The sequence below is a fragment of the Coregonus clupeaformis genome, chromosome 31, assembly GCF_020615455.1.
Source record: "Coregonus clupeaformis isolate EN_2021a chromosome 31, ASM2061545v1, whole genome shotgun sequence".
NCBI lineage: Eukaryota > Metazoa > Chordata > Actinopteri > Salmoniformes > Salmonidae > Coregonus > Coregonus clupeaformis.
In genome coordinates this window covers 31,171,010-31,182,725 of record NC_059222.1, presented here as the reverse complement: position 1 = coordinate 31,182,725, position 11,716 = coordinate 31,171,010, and the positions used below count along the sequence as shown (strand labels likewise).

At 42.3% G+C, this 11,716-nt stretch overlaps 1 protein-coding gene across 1 annotated transcript; it reads left to right on the top strand.

The window, feature by feature from the left end:
• Positions 1-4,020: 4,020 nt before the first annotated feature.
• Positions 4,021-8,908, top strand: LOC121547975 (urotensin-2 receptor). Its single transcript, XM_041859379.2, has 3 exons — positions 4,021-4,541; positions 7,601-8,328; positions 8,528-8,908. Exons 1-3 carry the CDS (start codon positions 4,490-4,492, stop codon positions 8,906-8,908), a joined length of 1,161 nt encoding a protein of 386 aa, XP_041715313.2. The 5' UTR covers positions 4,021-4,489.
• The last annotated feature ends 2,808 nt before the right edge of the window (positions 8,909-11,716 follow it).

Below are 11,716 nucleotides of genomic sequence, written 5' to 3'. Positions count from 1 at the left end.
CAAAAAGTTATACAGCTGCACCATTGAGAGCATCCTGACCGTTTGCATCACCTTCTGGCATGGCAACTGCTCTGCATCTGACCGTAGGGCGCTACAGAGGGTAGTGCGTACGGGGCCAAGCTTCCTGCCATCCAGGACCTATATACTAGGCTGTGTCAAAGGAAGGCCCTGTACGCACTACCCTCTGTAGCGCCCTACGGTCAGATGCAGAGCAGTTGCCATGCCAGAAGGTGATGCAAACGGTCAGGATGCTCTCAATGGTGCATCCGGCAAGCGGTTCCGGAGAGCTAAATCTAGGTCCAAAAGGCTCCTTAACAGCTTCTACCCCCAAACCATAAGACTGCTGAACAATTAATCAAATGGCCACCCGGACTATTTACATTGACCCTTTGTTTTTACACTGCTGCTACTCACTGTTTATTATCTATGCATAGTCACTTTACCCCTACTTACATGTACAAATTACCTCGACTAACCTGTACCCCCGCACATTGACTCGGTACCGGTACCCCCTGTATATAGCCTCGTTATTGTTATTTTATTGTTACTTTTTATTTAATTTTTTACTTTTGTTTATTTAGTAAATATTTTCTTAACTCAAATTATTGAACTGCATTGTTGGTTAAGGGCTTGTAAGTAAGCCTTTCACTGTAAGGTCTACTACACCTGTTGCATTCGGCACATGTGACAAATAGAAAATTAGATTTAATATGCATGTCAACATGCTAGTGTCACTGTTCAGTAGCATGTTAGCTAGCACAAGAGCCAAGATTTAACATTTACCAGATGCTCTTATCCAGAGCGACTTACAGTTAGTGAGTGCATACATTTTTTTCATACTGGCCCCCTGTGGGAATCGAACCTACAACCCTGGCGTTGCAAGCGCCATGCTCTACCAACTGAGCTACTCGGGACCCAAATATGAGCAGACTTGGTGTTGGAAGAGGCTGCATTCAGAATGCATCAACACCCTGGAAATATGTTTGTGGTGCACTCATTCATAACACTTTTTTGAGTGATAAATTAGTGTATTGTCTTCTAACTTGATAAGGTAAGCAAATGCGTGCTTTATTCTCATAAATGTAGCCAATACATTATTTCTTTATAACAATTAGATATGTCATTGCTTTAAACTAGTAGCTAGTTCATCTTGATCTTCCTTCTCTCTTTCTAGAATTAACAAGTAGACAACTGTCTCTTAATGATGAATTCCCCAGTCTAGATTGAAGATAATAATTAGTTGATTAGTTTGAGTCAATTGTGTTGCGGCTTGGCTGGAGAAAATGATTGTATACTGTCACTCTCTAAGAACAGTTTGCAACACATATAAAGGTAGATTTAGTATACCTAGTCCCAGTTTTATTAGCTACATTGTTTGTTTATATAGCATTATTATTATAGCATTATTTTCCTTGCTGAAAAAATATATAGAATGGCAGTTTCAGTGAGAAGCATATCAACATCAAGGCAACATAGTAATGGCTGACCCTGTTTTTACAAAGCCAAACCTGCCCATTAGCTGCTGAGTCTACCTTTTTAAAATGCCAAAATATAAAATAATTTTCAGTAATTGTTTTGAGTATCCTAATGTTGTTTTTGTTTTCTGATTGTTTCAGTGCATGCATTCAACAAGCTTGGAACGAAGGACTTCCACTTGGCCGCCATCTCCAAAGTTCACTCAAACACGCAATAGTTCTGAACTGGGTTTGATTTTGTTTCTGTTTTAATTATTTCAATTTTGTTCATTCTATTTTGAACATCCATTGGTTGAAAGCTCATTGCTCAATTATCACTTGGCTCATGTAAATGCTGTAGTTCCCCCTTTAAACATCCTAAGGTCAACATCCCCATAGTGTTTGCATTTCTCTCATGTAATTGTTGTAGCTACATAAAAATATTAAATAAACCATTTATTTGGGAAATATTCAGTCTTTGCTCTTTAATTCATTCACATGCTGATGATTTCAAGTTGTATTGGATGTATTTTTATCTGTTAAGATATTGAATACAGGTGAAGTATATTTAGTACATTTAGCATGTTTAGTTTTCTCTGTGAGAAGCAAGTTCATTTAAAGTTCTCGAATCATCACAAATTGTCTCCTGTGATTTCAGGAGGACCTTGGATGGACCTCTGTATGTGGGAGAGATATGAGAGTCTTGTCCCCTCTGTCTCTGGTTAGAGAGAGTTTATTGATTAACACTGTGCAGGGTCAAGTACTGAATCGCTCTTTCTCGAACACACACACACAAAACATTTCCGGTCATATCTGATGTTTACAAAAAAAATTTGAAAGCAGCATGGTCATGTATGCATAGTTACATAAAATATACTGTACACACAAACACCTTGGATGATTACAGAATTAGAATCGCCTTTATTCACCAAGTACATTTACACATACCCAGAATTTGGCTTAGTGAGGTGCTGCCAGCAAAATACAATATACAAACAAATTAGACATCATACAGAATACAATACAAAATCGGAACAATAACATAAAAGATAAAACTAGTATACGTTGATTACAGGGGGAATATACAATTTACAGATGGGATATCTATATAAGCAGAGGGAGGGATGCTGCCGTGATGAATATATCCAGTGCATATACAGTGTTGTGCAGATTTGTATTACAAGTCATTGATGACAAGGTGCAGTAATCGGCTCAATGCAAAGTCACTTAATCACTATGAGCCTGAATAGTCGGTTGATGAGGGCCACAGCATGGGGGAAGAAAATGTTCAGGTGGTGGGCAGTTTTGGTAATGTTTGACCTAAACTGTCCGCCAGAGGGAAGTCTTTGAAAGATGGGGTGTCCGGGGGGGAGGGGGGTCAGTGATAATCTTTCCTGCAGACCCAAACCAGATGGTGATAGAAGAGGTGAGGATGGATTCAATAATGGACGTATAGAACCGAACCAGAATTGTCAGAGAGAGTTTGAGTTTCTTCAGCGAGCGCAGATAGTACATTTACATTTACATTTTAGTCATTTAGCAGACGCTCTTATCCAAAGTGACTTACAGTTAGTGAATGCATACATATTAATTTTTTTTCCCTACCCCCTGTGGGAAGCGAACCCACAACCCTGGCGTTACAAACGCCATGCTCTATCAACTGAGCTACATCCCTGCCAGCCATTCCCTCCCCTACCCTGGACGACGCTGGGCCAATTGCGCGCCGCCCCATGGGTCTCCCGGTCGCACCAGCTACGACAGAGCCTGGATAGTACATCCTATGTCGAGCCTTCTTGGTCACCACTGTGATGTTGTTCTCCCACTTGAGGTTGTGGGAGATGATGGTCCCCAGGAATTTGAATGTCTTGGCCATGCTGACGGCTGAAACATCAATATCGAGGGGAGAGATGGTGGGGGACATTTTCTGAAGTCAACCACCGACTCCACGGTTTTGACTGTGTTGAGTTCCAGGTTGTTGCGACTGCACCAGGCCACCAGGCGGTCAACCTCTCCATGTTACTTGGACTCGTCACCGTCAGAGATGGTACCAACCAGGGTGTTGTCATCAGCAAAGTTGAGTAGTTTGGAGGTGCAGTCATTGGTGTAGAGTGAGTAGAGGAGGGGGGAGAGCACGCAACCCTGCGGCGCCCCTGTGCTGAGAGATAGGGAGTCTGAAAGATGTTTTCCCTGCTTAACACATACACACACACACACTACTGTTGCACAAAAATAGCAGGTTAGAGTGTAGAGGAGAGAGAGCAGGACACATTTCCTGTATACCTCCCTATAATCCATGCCCCTTCCCTGCCAGTCTCTTTATCTTTCTCTCTCACCCCCCACCCTCCCCTCCCCTCCCCTCTCTCTCTCTCTCTCAATTCATTTCTATCTCTCTCCACATTCTCTCCCTCTTTCAGTCATCTCCCGTCCCACTTCTCGCGAGAGTGCTTCTCTTTGAGTCCCTCCCTCCCTCCCTCCCTCCTCTTTCTCTCTGTCTCTCAGGCACACTGTGTCTCAGTGAAGGGGATTCTCCGTAACCAGCTGTGGCTCATTGTGATTCTCACCTCCGTCACTCTCTACTCCCCGCAAGGAAACGCTCCTTTTTCTCAGCATCATTTCATTGATGTTTTTTTTCTCTGCCTCTAAATTCAATTTCTCCGGTGGCATTTTAAAGCTTTCAACCAGACCTGTGAAAGGTACTCTCAAGAGGCACTGAAAGACAGAGAGCGTAGGATAAGTTTTACTCCAGCTCAAAAAAGACACCTTTCTTTTTTTTCCGATCTCGGATTCATTCACCTTTTGATTGACATACTTTTTACTATAGTAAAATAAAGACAGTGGTGTTATAGCAAAGTATTTTTCTTACCCAAACTCAAGACACAGGATTTTTTTATTTATCTAAATTCAAATGCAAAGAATCACCAGATTCATTGAAGATTGTGTGTGGACTTTAATGGCTCTAGACATACCTGCAGTATGTGTGAAATTTGGGGGACCAGAGTGAGCTAGGTGATGATTCAACGTGCAAACGGAGCTAGATGCTAAATCTTTCTGTTCAGGCTGCCAGTCTGTCTGCGGCTTACAATCAAGGTAAGGCACGGACACACATTCACCTGGCACTCCAACAGGCTGCTGGGCTCTGTCAGAGCAGATAAATATTAGTTAATTGAATAGGCATCAGAGTGTCTAACTCCCAGACATTAAGTATGTCCCTCAACGTCACGTCTCCGCTAGTGGTGTGTGTGTGTGTGTGTGTGTGTGTGTGTGTGAGAGAGAGAGAGAGAGAGATGTATAAACCATTTATTATATTGACATCAAGACCAACAGGTCTTATACTGTAAGTGTATTCACTTAAATTCATTGTTCACAAACCATAGCAGTTATATTTATAAGCAATTTATAACCAGACCAATATAATCTATGTTGATCGTCCCTAACTACCCATGTCTTATCTGATTCCTATATGGTATTATCCTGATCCTACACTCTTGGAAATAAAAGGTGCTATCTAAAACCTAAAAGTGTTCTTTGGCTGGTTCCAGGTAGAACCCTTTTTGGTTCGATGTACAACCCTTTCCACAGAGGGTTCTACCTGGAACCAAAAAGGGTTTTCCAATGGGGAAAATCAAAGAACACTTTAGGAACCCTTTTTTCTGAGAGTGTACTCAGTATTGAACCACAGTACTACCACTAGGGCAGCTTTTTTTTGTATTTGTATTCTAGTCAGTCAATGCAGTTAACTATATTGACCCTCCTAACCATATTTATTGGAACATGATTGCATTTCCCAATTGCTGAATAGAATTGCAGTGAATGTGAACTTAAGTCCGTACAAAGAAGTTTCATGCTCCATAAAATAAGCTTCTTTATAAAAAGTATTACTTTGTTTCTCTTTCCTGGGGATTTGCTGTCGGGTTCATCCCTGTTCTGCTCATTGTGCTATTACAGAAGCATAATCAGCATTGGATTTCATGGAGATTGGTCATGGAGATTGTCCTAGATTTATTAAGAGCCAGTTCAACCAGTTTATGTCTACTCCTGGACTAAAAAGGCAATGGAGAATCTCCATTGAAAATACTTTTTAGTCGAGGAATTGGCTATATCTGGGTCTGGGCAACCTGCCAATGAGGTTAGGGCCACAAATGTTGTAGCCCAGGAGTATCTAATTATACTCACATTTCCTGATCTTGATTAGCGAGACCAGAAGAAGGTCTACTGCTAGATGTATTTAATGCTGGTCTGGGAGACTTCACTGTTAATCCAATTGGTTCCATCTAGCAACACTTTAACCAGCACTATGTTTTTTCTCTCTCTCTCTCTCTCTCTCTCTCTCTCTCTCTCTCTCTCTCTCTCTCTCTCTCTCTCTCTCTCTCTCTCTCACTCTAATCTTTCTCTCTTCTCAAGTTCTCTATTTTGTTCACTGCCTTCCACTCCTCTCTCCAGCGATGACCACGGTATCCATGGAACCAATGGTGATCTTGGCGGAGTGATCGTTAAAGAAAATATTCATTTATTTACAGTGCCTTCAGAAATTCTTCACACCCCTTGACTTTTTCCACATTTTGTTGTGTTACAGCCTGAATTTTAAATTCATTAAATTGAGATTTTGTGTCACTGGCCTACATACAATACCCCATAATGTCAATGTAGAATTATGTTTTTCTACATTTTTACAAATTAATTAAAAATGAAAAGCTGAAATGTCTTGAGTCAATAAGTATTCAACCCCTTTATGGCATGCCTAAATAAGTTCAGGAGTAAAATTGTGCTTAACAAGTCAGATAATAGGTTGCATGGAATCACTCAATGTGCAATAATAGTGTTTAACATGATTTTGAATGACTACCTCATCTCTGTACCCCACACATACAATTATCTGTAAGGTCCCTCAGTCGAGCAGTAAATTTCAAACACAGAGTCAACCACAAAGACCAGGTAGGTTTTCCAATGCCTCGCAAAGAAGGGCACCTATTTGTAGTCACTGTAGGTAAAAATAAATAAAAGCAGATTATTACACTTTGGATGGTGTATCAATACACCCAGTCACTACAAAGATACAGGAGCCCTTCTTAAATCAGTTGACGGAGTGGAAGGAAACCGCTCAGGGATTTCACCATGAGGCCAATGGGGACTTTAAAACAGTTACATAGTTTAATGGATATGATAGGAGAAAGCTGAGGATGGATTTACAACATTGTAGTTACTCCAAAATACTAACCTGAATGACAGAGGGAACTGAAGGAAGCCTGTACAGAATAAAATATTCAAAAACATGCATCATGTTTGCAATAAGGCACTAAAGTAGAATTGCTAAAAATGTGGCAAAGAAATTAACTTTGTCCTGAATACAAAGTGTTATGTTCAGGCAAAATCCAACACAACACATCACTGAGTACCACTCTTCATATTTTCAAGCATGGTGGTAGCTGCATCATGTTATTTGTACGCTTGTCATCGGCAAGGACTAGGGAGTTTTCTAGGATAAAAGGAAATGGAATAGAGCTAATCCTAGAGGAAAACCTGATTCAGTCTGCTTTCCAACAGACACTGGGAGACAAATTCACATTTCAACAGGACAATAACCTAAAACACAAGGCCAAATATACACTGGAGTTGCTTACCAAGAAAACATTGAATGTTTCTTGAAAATGGCTGTCTAGCCATGATGAACAACCAATTTGACAGAGCTTGAAGAATAAAACAAATTATAAAATGCAGATTAATATGCAGGCTTACCCAGAAATATTCACAGCTGTAATCACTGCCAAAGGGGATTCTAACATGTATTGTGAATAAATGTGAATACTTATGTAAATTGAATATTTCTGTATTTCATATTCAATAAATGTGCAAATATTTCTAAAAACATATTTTCACTTTGTCATTATGGTGTATTGTGTGTAGATGGGTGAGATTTGTATTTATTTAATCCATTTTGAATTTAGGCTGTAACACAACAAAATGTTGAATGAATACTTTTTGAAGGCACGGTATTACCCATTCCTTCCCATAACCTGAAATCACCATGATATCTATGGAACATCTGTTGTTGCTGCAGAAATGCTAATAATAGATATAATTGAATAATAATGATTGATAACATTTCCCCTTACTTATATCTCTCTGCTCTCCAATGCCCCCCTCCATAGCAATGACCACTGTATCCATGAAACCCCTGCTGGTCCTGGTGGAGCGGATCCCCAATGCCACCGACCTGCCTTTTGACTCCGCCCCTTCCTCTCCCGAAGACACCGCTGCCACCTTCACCATAGGCTGTATACTCTCCCTCATGTGTCTGGTCGGCGTTTCCGGAAACATCTACACCCTCGTGGTCATGTGTCACTCCATGCGTTCCGCAGCGTCCATGTATATTTACATCATCAACCTAGCCTTGGCAGATCTGCTCTATCTGTTGACCATTCCGTTTGTGGTCTGCACATACTTCCTGAAAGGTTGGTATTTCGGCGATGCCGGGTGCAGGATTCTGATCAGTATGGATTTCCTGACGATGCACGCCAGCATTTTTACGCTGACCATCATGAGCACGGAGAGGTACTTTGCCGTGCTGAAACCGCTGGACACAGTCAAACGGTCCAAGAGCTACCGCAAAGCAATCGCGGTGCTTGTATGGGTGGCTTCCCTGGTCCTGACTTTACCCATGATCCTCAGGATTCAGATGATGATGGTGGGTAGCAAGGTCATGTGCCAGCCGACCATGTCTCCGCTGTCCTATAAGGTGTACATCACCTTCCTGTTCTGTACCAGCATCGTGGCTCCGGGGATGATCATTGGCTTTCTCTACATCGGGCTGGCTCGCACCTACTGGATCTCTCAGACAGAAACCTTCAAACAGACCAAGAAAATACCAAACCAGAAGGTCAGTCAATCAAGCTAACTATCTCTCTGTCAATCAAACAAAATATCTCTCTGCCTATCCATCATTTAGATGTGTCAAAGGAATATACTTTGGTAAAACAAGTGAATGTGATTGATCGCTGTAATCTTGTAAATTCCTGTCCAACAGGTCCTCTATCTGATCTAGTTCTAACTCCATCTTGAATATCTCTATTCTCCAGGTCCTCTATCTGATCTTTACCATCGTCCTGCTGTTCTGGGCCTGTTTCCTGCCCTTCTGGATCTGGCAGCTCCTGGGTCAGTTCCACCCCTCCATCGACCTCTCCACCAAGGCCAAGCGCAACATCAACTATCTGACCACCTGCCTCACCTACTCCAACAGCTGCATCAACCCTTTCCTCTACACGCTGCTCACCAAGAACTACAAGGAGTACCTGAGGAAGCGCCAGCGTACCTGCACCGCGGGCAGCTACTTCAACCGGAGGAACCGGTTCCAGCGCTCGTCCAGGAGGTCACTGTCCTCCAGCAGCCAGCAGTGCACGGAGAGCTTCGTGCTCACACACACGCCGTCACAGCGCACCACACACAACAACAGCCTGTGAGGTAGGAGAAGAGGTTTCTGGTCTTATTGGGACATTATCTCCACATGTCTGCTAATTTATAGTGATGAAAACAAGTTTACCCATTTATAGTGATGTAATGTATGTCTGATGGGGGTGAAGGATGTGTGTTGTTGTGTTGAGGTCAACCTGTGAGATCTAATAAACAGACTATGACATAGGAGGTCCATGCATGGTTTGGGCAATTCCTCTGATGTTTTCTCACGTGTCTCTCCAAACATGTTTGTTCCCATGGGAACTCCTTGTGCTGGACTGTAATGTAGACTACATCACATCCGGTTGGTGGGTTGCCAGTGTTTTTTGATTGGTTTAGCGTGTGAATTCATAGTTTGTTTTAGTCTGTTTTTAGTCTAATCTATGTCTTCGTATTGTTTGAGTTAGCGTTTGGATTCAAGTTTTTATCCACCCAGTCTTACAAGCTCGCGTCACGGTAAGCCCTTGTGGCTGGGATCGCTCTAACCTGACCCGAGATTGGATCCTATTGGCTAGCAGACTAGCAGTGCTAGCCTACCTGGGTTTTTATACATGGCTGGGCCCAATTGCGATAGGTGCGAGATGATTTCCACGCAAGAGGAGGGAAAAAGGGGAAACTGATCGATGGACAGGGGTTCGTCTGCCCTATATGCATCACCATCATGCAGCTTCAGGAAGAGATTATCCTGTTGTTAGCTCAGCTGCGGTCGATGGAGGACCTGCTATCAAACTTCACTGACGTAGCTGCATCCCAGGCGAATCGCATCTCGCTCTTGAGTGTCTCCTACAGCCAGGGTGCCGACGAGTCGGGCGGCGTTGATCTGTTCCACTCCACTTCGCTGACCACAGGAGACTGATCACTAGCCAGGCATAGGAGGTCCTGGAGGGAGGAAGTCTGGCTGGTCTACATCTATCCTAGAAGATCCGATCTGGCTATCAAACAGTTTTGCCCCACTGGAGGCAGACCTACTGGCCCTGGGAGTCGGCTCTGTTCCTGGGAATTGACCAACAGCTGGCAGCCGGCCAGTGGCAACAACCCCTGTCCATTCCACCAGCCTACCGTGTCTCCTGACACCATCCACTGATGGTGCAGTTAGGCTGGCCTGGTTTGAAGCCCCCACCTTCCCTACCTACAGTTCTGGTCAATAACTCCAATATTGGCACCATCGTCACTCATGTTGGGTTTAATGACATTCGCTTTGGACGACACTTGGAACTGAGGGAGGACTACAAAACTATGTTTTAAACACCCTCGTTAGCACAGGGGAGAAAATAATGATCTGTGGCCACCTCCCATGCTATCAAAGGGGTTCGGAACGTTTCAGCTGCCTCGTTGCCCTAAACAATTACCTCAAGGAGCTTCAATATCAAGAATGTTTCCTTTTGTGACTATTTTGATTTGCTATGGGAGCAACCAGCGCTTTTTAAAAGAGACAGGATTCACCCTAACCGCAGGGGTTCCAGGAATATTTCCAGCAACATTGCAAACTGTTTTAGAGACTGACGGTCTGGGTCTGTTAGTGCTCCAGTCCTCCCTGTCATAATTAGCAACAGAGGACATGGAAAGCATGTTATGTCCCGTAGATGTGTGGCCAATGTAAGTACCATAATTTATGTTCCTCTTAATTCCCTGAATACCTCCCTCAACCTGGCAGCTAGTTGTTAACTCGAAAAGTGTTCTTAGTTGTATTATGAATTCCACAAATATGGCGAACCCCTCGGTTTTCAAATCATGTAGCACATACATTTGCGAAGCTTGATATCAAAGATGGACCTTCTTGATGTCTGGGTGCATGATACGAGCCCTGATATTCTGGTTCTCGCGAAGACCTAGCCCAAGGGGGAGGGGTGGCTATATATGTGAAATCAACTTGTGGCATCATGTTCTCTAAGTGTCAGTATCCCCAAAACAAAAAGTTGGAGTGTTTGTTATACAGTGCCTTGAGAAAATGTTCATACACCTTGACTTATTCCGTATTTTGTTGTGTTACAGCCAGAATTCAAAATTGATTAATAAAAAAATAAGAAAACTCACCCATGTACACACAATATCCTGTAATGACAAAGTGAAAACATGTTTTTAGACATTTTTAGAAATTTATTAAAAACGAAATACAGAAATATCTCATTTAATTAAGTATTCACACCCCTGATTCAATACATGTTAGAATTACCTTTAGCAGCCATTACAGCTGTGAGTCTTTCTGGGTAAGTCTCTAAAAGCTTTCAACACCTGGAATGTATAATATTTGCCCAATATTGTTTTCAAAATTGTTCAAGCTCTGTCAAATTGTTTGTTGATCATTGCTAGACAACCGATTTCAAGTCTTGCCATATATTTTCAAGCAGATTTAAGTCAAAACTGTGACTCTGCCACTCGGGAACATTCAGTCTTCTTGGTAAGCAACTCCAGGGTAGATTTTGCCCTTTTTTTGGTTATTGTCCGGCTGAAGGGTGATGTCATCTCCCAGTGTCTGGTGGAAAGCAGACTGAACCAGGCTTTCCTCTAGGATTCTGCCTGTGCTTAGCTCCAGGTTTCTTTTTTATCCTGAAAAACTCCAGAGTCCTTAACGATTACAAGCATACACATAACATGATGCAGTCACCACTATGCTTGAAAATATGGAGAGTGGCACTCAGTAATGTGTTGTATTGAATTTTCCCCAAACATAACACTTTGTATTCAGGACAAAAAGTGAATTGCTTTGCCACATTCTTTGTAAGTGCCTTGTAGCGAACAGGATGCGTGTTTTGGAATATTTGTATTCTGTACAGGCTTCCTTCTTTTTACTCAATTTGGTTAGTATTGTGGATGAA

Excerpts from the sequence above, each read along its gene's own strand:
- LOC121547975 (XM_041859379.2), top strand. The coding sequence starts at position 4,490 with ATGCTAAATCTTTCTGTTCAGGCTGCCAGTCTGTCTGCGGCTTACAAT. Across the intron at positions 4,542-7,600 it reads GTCTGCGGCTTACAATCAAG|CAATGACCACTGTATCCATG; the intron begins GTAAGGCACGGA and ends CCCCCTCCATAG. Across the intron at positions 8,329-8,527 it reads AGAAAATACCAAACCAGAAG|GTCCTCTATCTGATCTTTAC; the intron begins GTCAGTCAATCA and ends TCTATTCTCCAG.